The sequence below is a fragment of the Hermetia illucens genome, chromosome 1 (assembly GCF_905115235.1).
Source record: "Hermetia illucens chromosome 1, iHerIll2.2.curated.20191125, whole genome shotgun sequence".
Lineage (NCBI taxonomy): Eukaryota > Metazoa > Arthropoda > Insecta > Diptera > Stratiomyidae > Hermetia > Hermetia illucens.
In genome coordinates this window covers 198,235-220,444 of record NC_051849.1, presented here as the reverse complement: position 1 = coordinate 220,444, position 22,210 = coordinate 198,235, and the positions used below count along the sequence as shown (strand labels likewise).

Below are 22,210 nucleotides of genomic sequence, written 5' to 3'. Positions count from 1 at the left end.
CGGCCACAAACATATTTGGCCCCAGCCACAAAAAGAGTTGGAACGGCTGGTTTGATGATGAATGTAAGCTAGCAACGAAATGGAAGAATGCTGCATACCGAGTAATGTTGCATTCTCAAGAACACGGGCACATGCAGAGACTTATCACAAACTCCGGCGAGCGGAGAAGCGACTTTACAGACGGAAGAAGGAAGCCTGGGAGAACCAACAGGTCTGTGAACTAGAGAAGTACAGGAAGCAACCGCACCAGGCACGCCTTAAACACCTCGATGTTCATTCTGTCAAGACAAAGAGGGAAATCTGATTTCCGACAAAATAGGTCTATTGGAGGGATGGGTTGAGTACTTTAATGAACTACTGAACAACCAGAACATTGGCGAGTTGGAGGTAACGCCAACTGAAGATGACGAAGAAAGAATGCCAACCAAGTATAGAAGAAACAGTCAGTGCAATTCATCGGCTTAGAAACCATAAGTTGCCAGAAGCCGATGGAATTACAGCCGAATTGGTTAAATATGGAGGCGGCAAATTACACCAAGTGGTTCATAAACTTGTGCTCAAGGTATGGAACAGCGAATCAATGCCTGACGACTGGCAAAGAGGCATTATTTGTCTCATACATAAAAAGGGGGATATCACGCAGTGCAGCAATTGTAGAGGTATTACGTTGCTAAGCACCATCTATAAGATAGACAAAATATATGGTGACTATGCCAGGACTGAAAACCAACCAATCAACAATATCAAACCGCACTGGTCAAGCAGAAAGAATAAAGATAGGAGACTACAAATTTTAGGCCGTTGATAATTTCTCCTATTTAGGGTCGAAAATCGCAACCGATAATAGCTACGACGATGAAATCCGCGCACGGTTGTTGGCAACTAACAGAGCCTATTTCAGCTTACACAAACTGTTCCCTTACTATACAAGACAATGATCTTGACAGTCCTCATGTATTCCTCGGAGACTTGGGTTTTTAGTAAGAAAAATTGCGAGCTCTTGGCCGCGTTCGAGAAAAGAATCCTCCGAAGAATTTTTGGCCCCCTAAATGAGAATGGACGATTCCGTACCCTACATAACGACGAAATCTATGAGTGATACTATTATAAAATCCTGCTGAATAGGTTAAGGTGGGCGGGTCACTTAATCCGTATGGATGAGGATGATCCGACCCGAAAAGTCTATAAGGGCAATATCTATAGTAGAAAAAGAAGACGAGGCAGACCCTGCCTGAGATGGAACGATGGCGTAGGTCAAGACGCCAGAAAGGTATTAGGGATATCGAATTTGTGGATCTCTGCACAAAGCCGGGATGTCTGGAGTTCCATCTTAAGGCAGGCCTAGACTGGATACCGATTGTTGCGCTTATAATCATTTCAGTAAAAAACATAATTTGCCACTTCTAAGTTTTATTCTATAAATATAAAATCACTTTCTTCACGAATACACACCATAAATAAACTTTATACACCCGGTCTTCTAGTAATCTAGTAATGTGTGAATCTTTAGTGAGAAGTATAGACGAAATTGTTATTGACCTTTTTATTTGCATTCAAACGCTTCCTTTTCTTATTTCTTCCTTTATTTGTTGGTTTTGTTGATTTCATCGTCGTGAAGACAGGCTCAAAGTCGGAATTTGCTTGCAATTGTTGCATGTTTTTGTAGTTTTGATAACGCTGCATATCCTCTATTTCGGATTCTGTGAAATAATTACCATTGTTGAGATGTTGCGTCCACTGGAGATTTTCTGCTTGAGAACTTGGGAAGCCGATTGGTCCACTCCATTGTGTTCCGCCGTTAAGCTGTGAAGCGCTTTCGTGCCGTGCTGAATTTCCCAATTGCATTTGTAGTGCAAGAGGCTGTTCGTTAATAGAATCCTCAGTCATTGTATACTCCTCGTCCTCGTCGTCATCGTCGTAATTTTTCACATCCTCACTAAATTTTCCATCACTGCTGTAGTCTTCGCCCATTTCAGGTTGAACTTGTGGATGAAGCTGTTTTTGCGAATGCAAGTACCTCAAGAAGGAATTTTTCGTAGGCCAATTATTGTTTAAACTCAAGGGCTTAAATTGCGGTTTGAGTGGTGGATCGACAACGACCTTTTCGGGCAACCATGAAGTGCTTGGGAGCTCAAACTGGGAATATGGACCTGCTTTTGGCAAAGTAAATAGTGGATTCAACATGGAATAGCTGCCATCAAGTTCAATCTTATTTCCAAACGAGTGTGTTATTTTCTTCGGATGGAAATGGTGCTTGTAAACAGTTTTGACGTGAGTGTGCTTCTTCCGCAATTCTGGGAGATGAAGTTTAATGTGGATGCTAAAACAGAAGAAATATTCTACAATTGATGACTTGCATAAACAAAGTGTACTTACTGATCGTTACCGTCTGCCCAAACGATTGGCAGCAATATCGCCGCACAGTAAAGTGATAGCCAAAAATCTACCATTTCAATAATATGCTTATAGACGACTGATTTATGTTTGCTAATGGTTTAAAGCAGCAGGTCTATTTGGTTAAATCGTTACATAAATTCTCAATAATGACATTCATTTAAAATATAACTCTTCACCTGCCCACATCGTAAATGTAACTTCAGCAAAAGAATGACAATTTTCTGTGCGAAACACTCGGCTCTTATATGTATGTATCTTGTTCACTGGACCAAACTTAGATAGCGTGGAGTGCCTCCAAGAATTCAAAACCAGACAAAACAAGAGGCCATTCAAAAGGTCGATGAGTAAAATGTATCATTTTACGGCTTGGTATGCGAGGTGCAACGAGGAAAGTTGTCAAGGCAGCAAGAATCTGAAGAAACTGGAAAGTGAGAAGTTACTCAATCGTGACAATTTCTCTGGTAGTAATATTCTAAAGACTCTATGCAGTTACTTTTACATTCAATAAGATTGTCACAGAAAGGTTTCTCAGATATCAAACGTGTGACAAATGGTTATGAGTGACTGCTTCAAAGTTTTTATTCAACTCTTGCATTTTCAATTTCAGGTTTTCCGAATTATACGCATGACAAATCAATTTATTAGTTTCCGGTCATCTGAGGAAATTTCCTATTCCAGCCTTTTCTAAGCAAAACAATTAAAAATTGGAATGGAAGAATTTGCCTCGGTATTGAATATAATTTAAGAACCAATGAACTCTGAAAAATCGGAACAATTTAAAGTTTTATTTTCTTGTAAAGAACTGTTTCTTAGATTCCGTTGAAAACAAAACAAACCAAATTTACATGCCTATCGGATAAATTGTAGTGATCTTACACTATATTTCAGCGGCTCTCCTCTGAATACTTTCCGTATTTCTATTAGTAACCATGGGGCATTGCAGAATTGGAGCTCTGTTGTAGGGAGGCTACTTCCCCATTATTCGAGAAAAAAAGGACAAAGGCACAAAGGAGACAATTTATTATCTGGCATGGTTAAAAGATTGTTCTTCATAGAAACACTTACTAGGAGAAAACCCTTGATTGTAATGCAATGTTTTCAAATCAAGCAATCCTCTCCCTCCGATGGCAGCTCTATTGTGCATGTTTTTGTTTGTAAGCACTAACATTTTCCCTCTGTTGACAGGCTCTAAATCCATATTACTCAAATGTATCAAACTAAAAGTGTGTAGAAGGACAGGAATATGAAGGTTGTGGCGATTGGCACCAAATTTGGTAGAAAGGTGGGAACTGTGAACGCTCACGCATATAGTGAGTTACATCCTTTTACGTCGAATTTAAGGGGGGTCCCCATAGATTCGAAAGGGGGGTGTAAATTTTTTTTTCATCAAATATAGTCATGTCGGGTATCAAATTAAAGGTCTCCGTTAGTACTTTTCGGAGCCGTTCTTAGTTTTGACATTTGTTGGAAAGGTGGGGAGTGCGGGGTGTTGAAAGTGATCATTTTTTTAACGAACCCATTCTCAGAAACTACCCAACCGAAAAATTTGAAAAAAATCAGGGAGCTGCCACTATATGGTGCCGAGGCTCCCTCCATACCGATACCTGTTCAAATAAAGTTAATAATAGTACATTACTATAATTTTTAGTAATTGACAGGAAACCCCCCCCCCCCTTAAGTTCACCTTAGAATTACCAAATTTTGCAGGAATATAGGCTATAACATAGAGCATGATCCTGCCAAATTTGGTGAAAATTGCACTATTACTAACAAAGTTATACTAGGTCAAAACTGTCGCTTCTCTGCAAATTCAAGACTATGAATGTAAATATTACTTTAAAGTGGAAATTTTCACATAATATATGCATATTTTACGTGCTACATGCTAATGAGACAAATGCAGACTCAAATCTCTTTATAAAGGAAATACACAAAACTTTTCATACCTGAAGCGCTGAGCTTCCGATTTCCCGACTTGTTTTAGTATCAATAGGTTTTCTCCAAATTATTTTCACGCGTACGTCTTTCTAAATCTAACTGCATGCAGCAGGTTGACTCCAAACACTTCTCCATAAGTCTCCCGTCTTATCTAAATTGAGGTTACTTCCCTGCCTGGAGTTCTGAAGTTTTTATAAAATCCTCTCTGGTTTTGGAGAAACAAGATGTTGTTTGTTCTTCGCTGAATGCTCTTTGGATACCTGCGAATGCGATTAGAAATACCCAGAACGGTGCCCATACTTTTGTTATTTATTTCACGATATTTATTGTTGAGACAAATAACTATGAAAATTTAACGCAGTAATTTTATCAACCACCCGAATTTGATCAGCGGTGGCAGTAAGCAAAGTAAAAGTAAACATTAATTTTAGAATCTTTGTCCTAGTGATCGTGACAATTTCAGCATACCCTACGTAAAAGCCACAAATATAGTAAAACAAGTTGTTGGGAGGAAAGGAAGAAAGAAAGTGCGGACATTTTGATCGATGAATCTTGTGGCAGAAATTGCTCAATCAAAGTCCCAAGGAAGAGAGGCTGCTTTCAAGCATACCCAGCTTTTAAGGTTCTCCTGACTTCTAGGTTCATGGAGTGCCATAAAAATGAAGTACTCAAGTTGCTCCTCTAATTAGTCCCCTTGGATAAATAACTCCATACTAAGCACAAGTGAATCTTTTTGAAAGATTTGCTGCTTAATTGAAAGGGCAACTTAATTATTTTCCACTATCACTGGTTCCACTGGTCAACGCATTATTAGCAGAATATGACTAAGTTTAGAGAAACGGGTAATCAACGCGCGATGGGGTCGACATTTTCATTTCCGAGGATTCCTTGCCAAATCTGTGACACTTAGTATAGTATTTGTGTCTCTGAAGTGCCATTAATAGGATTCTCAACCCTATTAAACCATTGCGTGGGGTCCACTTTCCTTCTGCCGCTCCACGGGTTCATTTAGCATCAAGGCATAGCAGTGGCATAACGTTCAACAGTAAACTCTCTGGCGTCTACTTATATTGAACTATTGTTGCACTAAAAGCAGCATGACAGCTGTAAATATCGAAGTCATTGGTTTTTGCCCTAACAAAACCGCTTCCCGGAATTGACATTGTTTTCTATCTGGCTCATATTCCACGTTCAAATATCGCGGAGTTGCCACACGTATTCCTTACTCAAATAGCTGTATTGTAATTTCAGTAAGGTTTAGAAATTTTCACCACACCTACATGATTCCTTGTAGTAGCTTAGATTGATTTGTATCAACCTCATTTACTTATGCAATCCAGCTTTCTCCTAAATGCGCAACACCCACGAACCCCTCTCTAGATCCCCAGTGCAATGAGGAAAGAATTCCGTACTTTCTGCACCTTTTCGACCATGTTGACTGGGGCATTAATGCGGCTACAAAGTGGTTGAAATTAAGGCAACCCCTTGGAGGCATTTTCACCATAAGCCCGCACATCTTCTTTAGCCTGTTCTATAAAGAGATCGGCTTGTCTAGACTGGATTTGCCGCTTTTGGTTCGGATGGAATCGAGAAGTCCCCAAATCAACAATTCATTGTTTCGATTGGTCTTTTTATCGGTTCCCATCGCCTTCGATATTTAAGTTAATCTTAGCTAGTGCATTTTCGTTAGCACGAGTTACATGGATGCACTCATCGCAACTTTTTCACATTGGATGTGAATTTAAGATGTTCGTTGACAAGAGCAATCGTTGCGGAACGCCACTTCATCCAAGTTATGCTGATGCGTGAAGCAATTTCATAACTCAATTCACCATCGACTGATAGCATTGATCCGGAATACTTAAATCGCTTAGTTTTGGCACAGAACCATATCACATCACATTTATACAAGTATATGTCAGCCATAATTCATTTTAACAGGTGCGGCCGTTTTTAAGGAAAGCAAGTGTGGAAGAAGACAGACGCTAAATTGATTTTAATAACGTTTCCTTTCACATAAAATCTCAAAAATGAAGCGCTACAAGCAACTCATAAATAATAAAGCTTTTGTTGATGCAAAATCCATGTACATGCAAAAATTACCTGACTCTAAAAAAATCATAGAATGAGTTGTCCATGTTGAAGTGGAGTATTTTGCATTTGCAAATCATGGACAGGGATATTATGTAAAATCTATTATGCATATGTATTAACTGAATATCTTTTTATGAAATCTCAATAAATACAATTTCATGACGTACTCACCATTTCATATGTTAATAAAACCAATCTACATTCACAAAATAACTGCAATTATAAGTGCTTTTAGCATTCATTCCAAATCGAGACCACACTCAAAATTATGCAATACCTTTCTATCGAAAGTTGGCAAAAAACTGATTTCATTGCATAACTTTTTACTGAAGGCAATTCTCCATTTAGACTTTCTTCGAGGCAAAGCATGATGTAAACTAATTAAGACCTTTCCTTCCTATATAATCATGAACTACATATTTAATCTACATAATAGGATCACCTAATTTAAAAATGCCTACAATTTATTTATATATGTATTGCAAATCATCTGGAAAAATTTCTGATAGGCAAGTGGACCTACCTCGCTTTATGAAGGATGTAAATTTTTTATCTAAAAATATTTATTCAACAATTACAGTTAATAAACTTAACAAAACCAATGACATTAATTAGTGCTCAATGAGGTAATCGCAAGAGTCGGAAAATGATAGCAGTAAAGTAATGACTGCAAGGACTTTAAAACTACATAACAAATTAACAATAACATGTGAGAATGAACTTATGAGTGACTATTTACAGGACAGTTTTGGTAGACAGCCGAGTCTCTCACTTACGAACATATTTACAAAATGTGATTTTCCGTGGTCATAATGTAGAACATTTGGTAAGGCGAGACAACGAAATGCAATTTTCTCATGGTACTTTGATTGACTCAGTGTTGTACTGTATTGAAAAACTAAAGAATAAATCGTTTATTTGTCCCAGCCATGGCCACTGCCTCCGAATCCTCCTCCGTGACCACTAAGTTCGTATCCGCCTCCGCTTCCTCCGAAGCCACTATGACCACCATGTCCACCTCCTAGTCCTCCTTCTAAACCACCATGTCCGCCGCCGTAAGTATATCCAAGGACCTTGTACTCAGTACCACCACCACCGTGGTGAATATGTTTGTACACAGTATGCGTATGATGGTGGGTCTTAACCTTGAGTGGTACATGGATTACGACATGCTTATGGCCGCCGCCGCCGCCCCCGAGACCACCCGCCTGACAAAGGGCCATCACACTCAGGAGAACCATTGTCACAAGCTATAAGTTCAACAAGCATTTATGATAAAATATCGTTACTATATATATTTGGATTTTTACATATCCGTGTAAACACTTACCACTAATTTTGAAGCCATTATGTGAAGAAAGTAATCCTTGAATCTAGTGCTGAATGCCGCTCTACCCTATGTGGTGGTCGAGTGTGATTTGATGGTCAAATTTTCAGCCATCTGGCTTTTATATGAGATTCCTCTTGAGCAAGCACCTTGACCACGGTCTCGCATGTAGAAAGATGCGGCCGCTCTTATTCACCGCTTCTTGCCTGCTTTTCAATTTTTTTCATACTTTCTGCACGCTAGATGCCATCATCTATCGCTGCCCCACTAGAGTACGATTCAGTTAATAATCGCCACAAAGTCTCACAAACAAAATGTCAACGATATACTTCATGCTCCAATGTTTCAGCTACCAATCCGGTCTACAGCCTGAGATTAGTTACATAAAAAAATCTGTACCGGACCAGACCCCATTGGGGTAAAAACTTTATGGTTTGTAGTTTACCCATCGAGCTGAAGTCACTTGTCGGCATTGTATGAGCTTTTAACTTTGCTATAACTGACCCCTAAAAAACAAAGCATGTTTCAGGCTTCGAATGTGATAGTTCCAAGCTCTTATATGATTCGAAAATTTCAATGTTTACAGCATATCGATCTTTATTGCATAAACGCGTGAGAAAGTGATCACCGGAAGCAAAAGACTAATTATCATATGCATTGGCATGCAACGGATCGGGCGAACCAAGCTATTTTGAATTAATTATGTTATAATCAACTGAACTTGTCTCGTCCACATTACATGGGTTTTCAGCGGTTTTGTTTCATATCATAGGTGTTCATATGAAAGTAAGAGCACTTCCGAAAAACTTTGAAATTGTAACAGAGAAATACCGGTATGTGAAATTGATCCATAAGGCTTTGTCGTTCGGAGAAAAAAATTTAATATATCGTTTTTTTTTTCAAAAATTGAAAAGAATGTTCTAAGGCATACGTTCAAAAGGTATACTACAAAAATAGCGTGACAATGGTCTTCAGTCTCAGTTGTGAATGATTGTACCTGAGCCAAATAAGGGTAGTTTTAATGTTTTGACACATTAATTCTCCATTGTTCGCATTTTTACCATATTTAAGTGAATTTGCTCCATATCAAGAACACATATTCTCCCAATTAATGCTTAATATTCATAAATTTTCCATGTAAAAATGATGGACTTAATCATTTTTACATGTCAGTAGAAAGCTAACATAATAAGGCAACTTTTGTCAACTTTCTAGGTTTGAAACTTTAAAGTATCGTTCCGATCTTGCACTCTAAAATTTAGATGAAAAATCGATTTTGAAATTTCATTAAAGTTTGAACAGTTATATCTTCGAAGTGATGATAACCTTTGCACTTGAAAAAGTATCCGTTTATTAGAAATTTTATGCAGTTTCCCAAAATGATATCAAATGTGGGATTAAATGATTGAGGGAGTGGAAGATTGTGATTTTGTTGAGATGGTCAACCTCTTTGATACTACTCAGGAAAAGCCTTATAACTCTGTATCGGTAAAAGATGGAGTACCCATCCCTTGGACTAATTTTCCTCAAACACGTGGTACTATCCACCTATGAAATTTCTATCATCATGAATCAGACACCCTGAATAAAACTTTTCGGTGTATTTCTTTGCAAACCCGTTCTTATCTAATTAAAGTCATTAGTGACGTCCTATGAAATATCTAGATTAATATTCTTCGAATCTTACTAAAGTGAAGAAAAGCAGAGTGTATGGGAACGACAATCAGAAAATATCTAACAAGTTGAAATAAATTACGATGAACTATTCGTACCGTAAGTATATTTGTAAATAAATTCAATTTTTGAACTGGCCCCTCAAATCCATCCATGGAACTTTCTTTCTTATGTGTAAAGTTTTATATATGATGAAAGTGGACATTTTGGAAAAATAAACCATTATTAAATAGGCTACTTTGTGTCAAAAACCTAAGAAAATTACAAAACCTTCCATACCGCAAGTCCTTAGGTTGACCTTAAGCACCTGCTTCGTCCCTGAAGCGTGCCTGACCTCCTACTATTTATTCCGTTTTTTTCTGCTATACAATCTACTATATGTTCTGCTAAAAACACCAGGAATTGTTAAATAAAAGGCACAATTTTTTTTTTATCCATCAATATCTATTTTTTTAACATTCAGAGTATGTGTTTGTTGCAGCATATGTGCATATGCCATGGGTTTTCCCAGCCTAGAAACACTTTTCAGAATCAGTACGAAGTGCTAGTGTACTAGCGCGAATTGCCATATAGTAGTGTAAATATTACCATAGCTTTGGAAATATAAAGAAGTCATGCCATTTCACAAACGGAAAATACTGGATGAAGTGCTTGGTTGAGTTTTTGGCTTTAAATTTGGTCACATTAGTCCCCACTTTTGACATGAAAGTCATCATTCTTTGCCAAATTTTATTTGTACGACCGGTGTTCCGCCCCTACGTACTCGAGGAGGGCAATCAGACCCGAGTCTGCAAGGAACTCATCACCGGAGGTTATCTGGTACCATGGGAATCGGGATGACCCTCTGAGAGCATATGCTCCAAGAGAATTCCTGGAGGATGTCTTCTCGGCCCGGTTATTTGCGGATGGCCCCCTAGTGGGAGTTTCATGGTGGTTGTGGTTGTGCCTACATCTCGGGCAGAGCTCCTCGGAGCTCAAGCGTGGAGTTACGCTGTACAACTCGGGTGCCATACTCCTTACTTGCGGCAGAGGTGTTAGATACCCCTCGCATCCACTGGCATGAATGCTGAGCCTGCACTCAGTATAAACCAGGACCGCTGTGCTTGCATGGCGGGGCTCTGATTGTGGTCCCAAAATCAATCCGAGGAGGAGGAGGAGGACCGTGGGATTATGCCTTCACGGCAGGTACTCATGTTAAGCCCCCCAGGACTTTCATGTACGGTTACCGGTGATGTTCAGAGGTGGCGAGGAGGAAGACAGGGCGGCAACCTTGTCGGCTGATTACTCCCCGACATTAGTTAAAAAAACGGATACTTGATAGTTGTAATTGCAACCACTAATTAATGACTACCATATTCCAGGCAGAGATTTATCTATTTTGTTGGTGGCAGAAGAATGTTTGCAATGAAAAAAGTCGGGGTCGCACCATTCGAATCTGTTCCGCCAGTCGAGCAGCGTTAGCAGCACTAAACAACAAGAATATATCAAGGCTGTTGGTGTGGAGTTGTTACCAGCTGCTGTTGAAACTTAACAGAGTGAACGAAATATTGGTTGTTCGAGTGCCTTAGAACGCTGGTAATGAGGAGGCTGATAGACTGGCTCGCCAAGGATGTGGATCCACAATGTTAGGACCAGAGCCAGCATTTGTCATGTCTACTTTAACGGGTGAAATTGCAGGGATTCCCGTAGCCGAATGAGGAAATTCAAATTTCTGTCGGCAGGGGAAAATCCTTGTGAAAGTACCCAGAGCCCCGGGAGCGGCATTTTTACTACCTCTTAAGAAGTGAACTATGAAAATTCTGACAGAATTTTTAACAGCACACTACTCCTTAAACCATTACATGGAAAAAAATAGCATGGGATGAGGCCCTGCATATCATATGCAGCTGCCCGCGGGCGGGAGGCCATTTTGACCGACTTTACAATGGGCCTAACAAAAAGTCTGAATGCTTGGAGCTGCGGCTCCCTCTACGAAGCTAAACTAAACTCACTTTACCAAACTCCGATTGTATTACAATTAAAAGTTTAGATTGAAATTTATTGCCGTCTTATTAATAAATTATTTCCGGTATAGTCAACGGTGTTGATAACTCCATGTTGGTCAGACAATTGCGCAGATCTTAAGTTAAGCGTGCAGTAGACCTAGCAGACCGAGTCTGCACGGAGACTCATCTGAAGTGGCAATAGTCACGAATCCTCATCAGTGGTAAACTGGAACCATGGGAACTGGGATAGCCCCTGGATTCACATACTTCAGGAGAATTCCTGTTGTATGTGCGTTCAGCTTGGTTGTTTGTGGTTGGCCCCCTAGTGGGAGCTTCATGGGGGTTGTGGTTGCGTTTAAACGAACAGAGACCTTTGGGTCTCAGGGTGGTGTTACGTTTCAACACGGGTGCCGTACTCCTTAGTTCGGTAGAGATTCAGGTAGATTTTGCATTCACTAGTATGAATGCTGAGCCATGCACTCGGTATAGACTGGCACCATTGTAGCTTGCTGCGGCCGGGCTCTCATTCAATCAATCCGGATAAGTCCACGAGACAGATACCCACGTAAAACATCGTGACATAACTGTACGAATATCAGTATGAAAGTGGTTTGAGGTCTAGACATCGTTAGATAGTTCCTGAGAATAATTGAAGACCGTAAGAGTAATCTACAGTACGCTATAGGAGACAACGTGGTCAGCATTGCGCCCGCCCGAGATTATTAGCCTGATTTGATTCAGGTACTCACTCGCAGCTGAGTAGACTGGTATTCGACAACCAGTCACGATAACAAATCCTCCTGTCACCAGTGAGGTTTCAATTATCCTCAAATAAAATAAATAAATAAATATCCTGAAATAAAATAGAAAATGCTAACCGAAACTTTCATTTTACCACTCACATACCTATATTTGGTGAATAAATTTACATTACCCTTTTGCAAGTATGGTCCCCCCTTAAGCTCAGTGTAAAATGATGTTATTAACTGCATCCGTGTGGATTCACTGACTCTAACCTTTTCATCGAAATTCATTTCAGAGCAGTGTGCGTATGACAGACGTACGAACAAACAGACACGCAGTGAATTGACTTTTGTTTTACCTTAACCTTAAAAAGATGGCTGATGTAACTGAGAAATGATTCCAGTTGAGTAAACGATTCATAGAGTGGGAATATGGGTTTCAGCGACCCAGTCCTACGGTCGATGTGATAGTAAGCGGTAGAAGATAGCACCACGTGATGCTTATCTGGTCTTCTCGAAATCCATCATAAACCAGCTATTGGCGGTATTCTACGCCAGAATGAGTTTCAAGATAGACTTGAATTATACCCGAGTTGCTGTCGCTTTCAAAAGTTAGCTATTCTTTAACGCTGATAATGTTTGTCATCGGTTCTCCAGATGTTGGATACCAGTCGACTCAGTTGTGAATGAGTACTTGAGTTATATCAGTGTAATAATCACGGCGAGCACAGTGCTGTAGTGCACCGTGACAGGCTTGAATGAAGTGCTCTAACACACTTCAAGGCTCAAATCCAGTTGGATTGGTATGCCAATGATAGCATCATTTTTTTGGCTTCAAGGCGTTGCGTAAAATGTCGCTCACTTGCTTTAGAATGGTGAAATTTCCTATCAAAATTAATTGTGTTCTACTTAAGGCATGCCATAAGTTTTCGGAAGATTACTTAATAAATCTCAACACTTCACGTCTTTCAACAAATAACACAAGTTCAAGCACTGGAAGTCGACTTAAGATCAATATGGTAGAAACGATACTTACGGGACATGCAGCGGTGAAAACTTTAACACACCTAAAGTCCAAAATGGTTAGCCTTGTAGACGGGTAGTGATATCTTTTACTCGTAAGTCACCAGAAATATGAACAGGAGGCGGGACGGTTTGTTATAATGGATGAGAATCCCACTCGATTGTGTAACTTGGTATCTTTCTAAGATTACAACCTCCATAAAAAAAACGCTAAAGCTTTCTTGAATGTCTTCCTTAAAAAATCGATTTTCTAAAATGGTATAAATATGTACCTACTTGAATAACATATAAACTATTATATACGCCTGCTAGCGCAGCAAATGTGTATGTGATAGACCAGTAGCTTACTCCAAACTACAATTTTATATTATTATGTATATATATTTCGGAAACAGCTTACTCCCTTCATTAGTACAAAGCTTTGTAGTAAGTAAGCTACTGGTCTATCAATTTTAGACTTAACTACAAACAGAAGGCAATATCTAACATTTTTGTATATGTGAGGCTTACTGTGGGGACGTGGGCTTAATACGAACTTCTAAGCGAATTCCCCTAAACACGTTTTTTGAACTGGTTGACATGATTGTTAAAAATCTCGACCAATATTCTCAAATTTTGAAGGATTTTTGTATGGTGTTCTGCGCGCAAACACGCATCTGCCCTTGGACTATCCGATCCTTCTGTGAGAAAAATTCTTCGTGATGATCTTCATTTTCATACCTATAAGATGGCGATAGTGCAGAAACTTTCAGAACGTGACTTCAATCCTCGGATGAACGCGGGTGAGCTTCTTCTTGATGTCGTTTCCGAGGGTGCTATTGTTTTTGTTTAGCGATGAAGCCCATTTTCATTTGTGTGGGTCGGTTAACAAACAAAACATGCCCTACTGGGCTGACACCAACCCTCGAGAATTGCATCAAAAGCCTTTGCATTCACCCAAAGTCACAGTGTGGTGTGCAATTTCCTCAGCTGGAATTATTAGTCCCTGGTTTTTTGAGGAAAATGAGGTTACAGTGACAGTGAAGTCGGACCGGTATGTAAACATGCTACAGAATTTTTTTTTCCCACGGCTAGAAAATTTGGATTTGGGGGACACTTGGTTCCAACAAGACGGTGCAACAGCACGCAATTCAAGAGCATCGGTGGCTGTTTTGAGGGAACACTTTCCAGAGCGCCTTATCTCAATTAGAGGCGATTGGGAATGGCCGGCACACCCTCCCGATCTATCCCCTTGTGATTTTTTTCTATGGGATTTTTTGAAATCCCGTGTTTATGTGAACCGTCCAAGAACCCTACAAGATTTGAAGACCAACATCCAAGAATAAATTGCCAACATAACACCTGCTATGCTAACAAGAGTCATGACAAACGCCAGAAATCGGTTTACACAATGTATGGAGAATGGGGGAGGTCACCTAACAGATTTGATCTTCAAAACAATGTAAATAAAAACTATAGACATGTACCTACATTATAAAAAATAAATAAATATTTTCCGATGCATACAATAGTTTTTATTGAGTTTTGAAAAAAGGAAGTTATGCTGCCGCACCCTGTATATAACAAAATATTGTTATATATAATTTATAATTTACACCGAGTTTCCGCTTTCCAGTTTATTAATTCTCATATTGCCGAAATTTTAATTGATTTGCTTCTGCAAAATTTGTTACTTTATTTGTTACTTAACAATTTTAAACTTTAAATTTCTGAGAAATGTTGGTATGTTTGTAATACCACATATACTCGTGTATGTACAAAAATTAAAATATGTAGATGCGTAAATTCTAGAGCAGGTTACTTGATAGGGTAAATTTTAAATTCTCTTTTGTTCAAAACTACATGTGTTGAACATTCAGCAAAACCTTGAATGCAATCAAAACAATGCCAGCAACAAATCGTAAGTCAGCTTAACTTTTCCCCAAACAAATAAAAAAAGTAAATAATTGGGTTCGAAATACCTACAAAGACATTTTATTACATAACTTTTAGCTGAACATTAGACTTCCGAAAAGCAGTTTCCGTTGTTTTGGTCCTTTCACTTTTCTACTCTGATTCAGTTACGAATCGTTTTCCATCACATCACAAAGTATAAAATAAATTAATCATTGAGGAAATGTTTCTCTTCGTGTTCGAATGTATTGTTCATGTTGGCCCGGCTGTTATTTGTAAATGTATTGTATTATATTTCTGTCATCGGTATCTATGTCGGAGCGGAGAAACTATTTCATAGTAAACTGGTTCACAGATAACCAACTAGTGAGATAATCTGAATCGAGGCAATGACCCGCTGGATCAAAATATTCTTTTCCCTAAAGTCAAAAGATCTATAATTACTATTACCAATAAACTGTTTCGCATTAACTTTCAATTTCCAGGTATTTTTTCAGAGTTCTGGTACCACTTCTCCCAGGAAGCATGAGAAGTGAATGGATTGAGGGAAGGGCTTATGCATCCATTGAATTCTTAGTCACATTTGCAAGGTCTCCTTAACTACACAGCCAGTGGCAAAACTTATTAGGTGTGGGTAACAACAGTACATCGACTATTATTTTGCGACGCTGATGGTGAGATGCTCAGACCTTCTTCGACTCTCTTCTTACGCTTTATCCAAACAATCCAGTCACTGTTCAATATGTAATACTTTTAAATTTCTCTACAATACTTTGTGGTGTGTTTTACTACTATTATGCAATTCTAAAACGTGGTGAATGCTGCAAAAAGTCGCGGAAATACCAAGAAGAAATTTCTGTGAAGAGATAGGTTCAGTAGTTTATATTGGGGACAAAAAATTTACGGAATAGCATACGCTCATATCTTAAATGAAGATTCAAATTAATATTTACGCATTTTTTTAAAGAAGAGACAGAAAATGGTTCAACGAAACGATATTTTCCAATATCACAAAAGAAATATTTCATAATAGATGAATATTGAAAGTTTTTGCATATACATGATTGAGATTAAAGATATTTAAAGTGAAAATTTATCTGTTGCTATTCATATACATATACCTATGTACATATGTGGAACCAGAATGTAAGGTATTGTATGGGAGAAACTTCAAGTGCAAATAAATACATGCATTCGCGAGGGAAACAATTTTTCGTATTCCTCGGGTAGGATAAATCTTTAATGTTTCCAGCGCCGACATAGATATCACATCTATTTACATATATATGTGTGTATGATCGTTGTGAAATCATTGAAACTAAATTGGAACTATGTTCCGACCAATCCTTCAAGTTTAATGCTGTCGAACGTCAATCAGCGTATTTTTGCCTTCCACTTTCCCTATTGCCTTTCCGCTATGTATACAAAATAATTAATTCATTATTAAGTTTTTTTTAGGGTATCATAATTATTCATTTATCTATTGACTTCATATTCTTCTTTCACATACGTATCCGTCATATATGTGTATACAGTTTTATTTGGTTTTCCCAATATGAAAAACATGATTTCCTTCACTCCATGGTATCTACCTGGCCCTGTAAGAAACAATAGCCATATCAAAATTGTTCACTAATAAAAAATTGTTATGCGCAAGTTTGGATAAGGTCCTGTATTAATTTTCTTTTCATGCGAGAGAAGTTGCAGACCTCATTCTTCTGTTCAACTGTTCCGCTCGAAACGTCTCACCATAGGGTCAAAGCTCTTATTGTACAAGACTATAATCTTGCCAGTCCTCATGTATTCCTCGGAAACTTGGGTTCTTAGTAAGAAAAATTGCGAACTCTTGGCCGCATTCGAGAGAAGAATCCTCTGAAGAATTTTTGAGCCCCTACATGAGGATGGACGATTCCGTAGCCTACACAATGACGAAATCTATGAGCGATACCATGACCGTCCGGTTGTGGATAAAATCCGGCTCAATAGGTTTCGGTGGGCGGGTCACTTAATCCGTATGGATGAGGATGATGACGGACGAGGCAGACCCTGCCTAAGATGGAGCGATGGCGTAGGCCAGGACACCAGATAGCTTTTAAGGATATCGAATTAGTGGACCTCGGCGCAAAACCGGGATCTCTGGAGTTCCTTATTAAGGCAGGCCTAGACCGGATACCGGTTGTTGCGCCGTTGATGATGATGATGATGATGATTCTTCCCATTTCGCTATATGGCTGCTACGAGCCCTTACCACTCCTACACGTCACGTGTTTTGCTCAGACTGAAATAACTGACCTTTCGAGTAACAGTGGCGATCAAAACAGAGTGTTGAAGTACTTGCACTTTCAGATTTTGACAAAGCCAATTTAATGCTTTCAATGCGTCGATTCAAATCGAGCTCGGTACTATCGTCGGCGGAAACAACGATACCCAATGCCGATGCACATGTTTGCCAAACCTCAGCAAGCCATTGCAAATTCAATCGTACGGATGGAGTATTTGGTTTGGTTTGTGTAAGTTTGCAAGCGTTTGTTTCTGATCCGAGTGTCAGTTTTTTGGGCACTTGCTTGCCAGCTCAAAAAAACACTAACGCAATTGCAAACGTATGGATGGCGAAGTTTAGTTTGGCCAAACGTTTGTGGAGGTTTGGAATTTGCGGCAAGTACCCATGTGGAGCCGGCATAAGGCCTAGCACAGACAAGCAATCAAGTAGCAGCGAAATCGTCTGTGTAGGCAAGTTGCGGTTGTTCACTGAAGTTGTAAAATGGTAAAGGATATCAAACAATTTTCATATTTGTGGCGGGGCTCCAGGTTGAAAACCAAGTTGCAGTGTGCGTAGCGTGGTTTAGAAGTTGGTTTGTAACTTGAGTATGGTAAAGCAACAACAACAATCGTTAATTTTACGATCTTCACTCGTCAAGATCTCAGAACGCAATCAAGTTGCTAAGTAGGTTGCATGGTTTGTGGCAAATGAATTATAACTTGGTTGCCAACCAGCTTGTCTAGGGCACCTATAATATACAAATTGACTGACGTGTGGTGATGTATCTCGTCCGACTATTAGAGGAATGACGTCTTGAACCATTCAACTTTATCATGCCCCTAAGATATCCCTAAACAAACAATCTGTAAAGGAGCCATAACACAAAGTTTTGCGTTAATCGGAGAAGCCGAAACTTTCGCAAATAATAATGATTTCATTACCACTCCATCAGCCCTTCATCGATTTCATGACGGCTTTCAATAATGTGAATAGAGTATGCATCTAGAGTGCTTTTAGGGAGGGGCGGTATTCCGGAGAGGCTTATAACCATTTGTAGAGCTACATATTCCTCTCAGATGAATTTGAAGTGCAATTGGAGTCCGCCGTGGTTGCATTCTGCTACCGATACGTTTTCTTCTCGCTAGCGGTGATAAGTTTCATACCTTGGTTGAACTACATGGGGGGGGGGTTCCATTAGAAATATGGCACCTTTTGAAAAACAACCCGACTATGTTAATGACATCTGTTTGCACTATCACCGAATCATGGTCTTTGGCAAAATTCGTTCCTATTTGCATCAATGGGTTCAATATCAAGGTCGCCGAATAGTTTGTACATGTAAAAGGCATTAGTTCTGCCGAAGATGGCACCAAGATTGATGTCACTCAGCGCATTAATATCACTAAAACTGCTTCCACCTCATTGCGTAGAATCTTGAAACGCAACATTCTGAGGCAGAAAAATACTAAAGAGGCCTAAATGATAACTTTATATAGATGTATGTATCATAAAAATCGAAAAATAACTATAACTAATTTTTTTTTTCATATTTATTCCAGTATCCGCATCAACCCAAACCCAAAACAAAGTGCAACCTAATATTAATTTTATTTTGTTTGAATGTGGACGCTTCATTTTATTATTTGGCATAAAGTTTATTTTATTATTTAGCAGGAGTCCATCTTAAATAGATACAAAAAGGGAATAGAAAAAAGTAACTACTCATATAAGGACTCTATGTCAGACTATTAACTTTAATATGATAATGGCATTTTTAGTCTCGAAATACAGTGAATTTAGACGAAAAAGTTAACTTTGACCAACTACATATCTCCCTATTAATAACAGTAGGGTTTCCCCAAAAGTTTTAGCTGTTGTACGGTATATGCGAAATTTTGTGTTGGTAAGATAAGTGTATTGGAAAAGTAAATTCAAAATTCGGTATATTAGATCTTAGATTTCATATAGATGTTCCATTCCGAATTTTTCAAATTTTCGGTTGCGAAGTTTTTGAAAATGTGAACTTTTTTGTTCTTCCCTATTTTGTAAATGGTATATGATATGATATTTGATATCAAATAAAAGATTTCATTTGGAGAAAAAATTACACACCACTTTTGCTTGTTGAGAGAGCATCGTGCATTCGTTGTTGACTCAGTTTTCACATTTAGGAAAATGTTCAACGATTGAGTGATGGATCATTAATTCCCACGAAATTTTCTTAGTTCCAGCAGAATATTAAGTACTAATATTCAGATGGAACGATGTAACGAAAAGGTACGGTTCATGAAATTCTACAGAAAAACTATGACGTCGTCTATTCAGGTTTCAACATGTGTCAACATTTGAAGAGAATTGCTTTAATTTATGTAGGATAATGGCCTTTACATAATTCAAAAGTATACTACAAGAAACTGCTTCTTGACTCCTATATGTCGATTTTTCTGTCTCGCAAATTATTCGAATCGGAGTCAAAATTTGGTAGTCCTGTTCTAAACCTTGGAGTCCTGGGCAAATTTCCTTACCGATCCCTAGAAATAAACCTTGTCTATAATGACATCTTAGTTTTCGTGGTGACATTATTTGTGGGACTATTTAGTGACCGCTTTAGGTTTGTCTTTAAGAGCTGACACCATCCACCTATGGTAATCCAGTTTTGGGTCTTCAAAAAAGTTTTTTAACAGCATGCATAGCTTTATGAGCGAAGAAGCAAAGTGGAAAACTGGATTCAATAATTAGCTTAATTAGGAAAGGTTTCATTTTCCCGTAGAAGAATTTTAGCTACATTAAATAATTGTTTGTAAATCGAAGAAATTTGTTCCTATTTTAAACAATCTTTGGTTAAGAAGCAAATACTTTCGCCGCCAACTGTTTGTTAGCTTACGATCCAACCAATAAGGCAAATGTGCATACAAATTCACTACGAATGCTATGTGGATCTGTTTGCCCCGTGAAATAAAAGTTTTAAATTGTCAATACCCTCTGCAGTCATGCAAACCTGAACCAAGCGGACTCTAAACTTCTGATAGTATCCATTAAACAGACATTGACCTTAACATTGATCGTTGCGTTACATGGTGCTTATCGTTTCCCCAGTTTACATATGCGTGCACTTAACTGGAGACGATACTGGCATGCAGCACGTAGGTAATTGTTTTGGAATTCGTAACAATTCACCAATTACCATTACATCCCTTCTTGTTTGAATAATTTCTCCATATAAGTGTTAACACAAAATCTAGTGCAGTTAGTGCGCTACTCTAAACCTTCCAGTATCACTGAAACGCCATTTCCAACGTAATGTGGTCGCTGCTTCTTTTCGCCGTAAGTTTCAAAGATTGTGGAAAAAGAATGTAAACACGGCATTTATTAATCTTAATATCCAATGTTTCACCAGCATTCGGGTCGATTTCAAATTTGGTGCGTTGCCATACTGGCATCTTTTATAGTTGATCTTGAATTGCGGAGGTACCAAGTTCAAGCGCAGGTCATTGAATCGTAAGTAAGCAGGTAAACACCGCACCAACTTAACGTTTCTCATTGCGTTAATGTGCTTTCCAGAAGTGCTTACCTAAACCAGAAGTTGGCCAATACAGCGGGCTCATCATTGATTCCAAGGCCGTTTGGAGAAAGTGAAAACCATAAAACATTAACAAAAGTGCCTAGCCATATGCAATCTTTGGACGGTAGTGAAGATATCCGCCGTTTCATGTGGTCGGAATTTGAAGATACAATCGGCACACTTATGCACGGATTGCCGAGTGGAACAGGTAGCGCCCATCGTAATCATAAGATTCCAGCCGCAAATAAAGCCAAGGGTCACCGTTATTTGCCAGCCGCGTCAACGGCTGTCAAGTATATAATAAAAAAACCAAATAAATTCAGCATAATGACGAGGTATCCACCATCCCATGTGCTTAAAACCCCACTTTTGTACGGATCTAATCCGCTGGTGGAGTCGTCCAAGAATTATAGAGTGAATTACAAAATGTTCGAAGAGCTCGCTCTCCAAGAGTGGGCGAAACAGCAAAAAAGTACAGATATATTAATAAATGGGGACATCCCAAAAACATTGGCAGTCAACCCGGTAAGCACTAGTAATTCTAGCCATATCGAAGATTGGATCCCCATTTCAATCGAACCTGTGAAGCCCTTGATAAAATTGCATACAGACGTACGACCCTTCATACAAAACAGCCTACAGGAACTCTCTCATGCTGCATTTGTGAACGAAACCGACAATCCACTTGAACCTTACAAACAAAATGCAAAATTTTCAACATTCTATAATCAAACGGCAAACCGTGAAAGACGTTCCGAATTCAACACAAAATCGGTCAAAAGAGAAAATTTGGGAGAATTTTCAAAACGAAAAGTTGTAAACCATTACACAACAAAAAAATCAACGGATTTACACAATGCCGATCTTATTCCGGCTGAAGCAGAAGCGAATCCTATTAGCAGTAGCACGGAGCGAGGACAAAGGACATTCAGAGGGTCACTGAAATTTGGCGATAAACTGCTAAAATAGTTAATAAGTTGGTTGATATTAGCATGAAGTTTGGTAAAATAATATTTATTATACATACTACAGACTACACGATATATTTGGTGCCCAAAAATACATGTTTAGGCTACTTGAAAACAGATACGCAGTATATGTATATAAAGTATAGTTAATTAGGTAATAGGATAGAATAACAATGGATGCAATCAAAGATAAATTGCGGTTGAAAAAAACAGTAGTATCCTATCAAATTTAGCAACCACGTATATTAATGGAAAATTTTGAGAAATCATCCGCTTTTGGGGCTTTAAATAACACTATTGTGTGCATGGCATTTAAAAAATCAGTTTTTGTTATTAGTACTGCCAA

General features: G+C 38.7%; 3 protein-coding genes and 1 long non-coding RNA gene across 5 annotated transcripts; 2 read left to right on the top strand and 2 right to left on the bottom strand.

Annotated features, from left to right (window-relative positions):
• Window positions 1-1,463: 1,463 nt before the first annotated feature.
• Window positions 1,464-2,780, bottom strand: LOC119646260. The gene is made up of 3 exons (XM_038046662.1): window positions 2,574-2,780; window positions 2,377-2,509; window positions 1,464-2,320 (listed from the first exon to the last, which is right to left on the bottom strand). The coding sequence occupies exons 2-3, from the start codon at window positions 2,448-2,450 to the stop codon at window positions 1,507-1,509; spliced, it is 888 nt and encodes a 295-aa protein (XP_037902590.1). The 5' UTR covers window positions 2,451-2,509; window positions 2,574-2,780; the 3' UTR covers window positions 1,464-1,506.
• A 4,092-nt stretch (window positions 2,781-6,872) lies between these two features.
• LOC119646968 (glycine-rich protein 23-like) lies at window positions 6,873-7,922 on the bottom strand. Its single transcript, XM_038047669.1, has 2 exons — window positions 7,760-7,922; window positions 6,873-7,679 (listed from the first exon to the last, which is right to left on the bottom strand). The coding sequence occupies exons 1-2, from the start codon at window positions 7,775-7,777 to the stop codon at window positions 7,344-7,346; spliced, it is 354 nt and encodes a 117-aa protein (XP_037903597.1). The 5' UTR covers window positions 7,778-7,922; the 3' UTR covers window positions 6,873-7,343.
• Window positions 7,923-15,271: 7,349 nt separating this feature from the next.
• On the top strand, window positions 15,272-15,845 carry LOC119646560. Its single transcript, XR_005248752.1, has 2 exons — window positions 15,272-15,498; window positions 15,560-15,845. It is a non-coding gene; the product is annotated as an uncharacterized LOC119646560 (long non-coding RNA).
• A 4,601-nt stretch (window positions 15,846-20,446) lies between these two features.
• On the top strand, window positions 20,447-22,210 carry LOC119661448. 2 transcript variants are annotated; one of them, XM_038070791.1, is made up of 4 exons: window positions 20,447-20,481; window positions 20,559-20,658; window positions 20,732-20,832; window positions 20,896-22,210. In XM_038070791.1, the coding sequence occupies exons 2-4, from the start codon at window positions 20,635-20,637 to the stop codon at window positions 21,863-21,865; spliced, it is 1,095 nt and encodes a 364-aa protein (XP_037926719.1). In that variant the 5' UTR covers window positions 20,447-20,481; window positions 20,559-20,634; the 3' UTR covers window positions 21,866-22,210. The 2 variants fall into 2 exon arrangements, with proteins under 2 accessions (XP_037926719.1, XP_037926720.1); XM_038070792.1 differs by lacking the exon at window positions 20,447-20,481 and having other exon boundaries at window positions 20,541-20,658.

Excerpts from the sequence above, each read along its gene's own strand:
- LOC119646260 (XM_038046662.1), bottom strand. The coding sequence starts at position 2,450 with ATGGTAGATTTTTGGCTATCACTTTACTGTGCGGCGATATTGCTGCCA. Across the intron at positions 2,321-2,376 it reads TGGGCAGACGGTAACGATCA|CATCCACATTAAACTTCATC; the intron begins GTAAGTACACTT and ends CTTCTGTTTTAG.
- LOC119661448 (XM_038070791.1), top strand. The coding sequence starts at position 20,635 with ATGTGGTCGCTGCTTCTTTTCGCC. Across the intron at positions 20,659-20,731 it reads GGTCGCTGCTTCTTTTCGCC|CATTCGGGTCGATTTCAAAT; the intron begins GTAAGTTTCAAA and ends ATGTTTCACCAG. Across the intron at positions 20,833-20,895 it reads CAAGCGCAGGTCATTGAATC|AAGTGCTTACCTAAACCAGA; the intron begins GTAAGTAAGCAG and ends TGTGCTTTCCAG.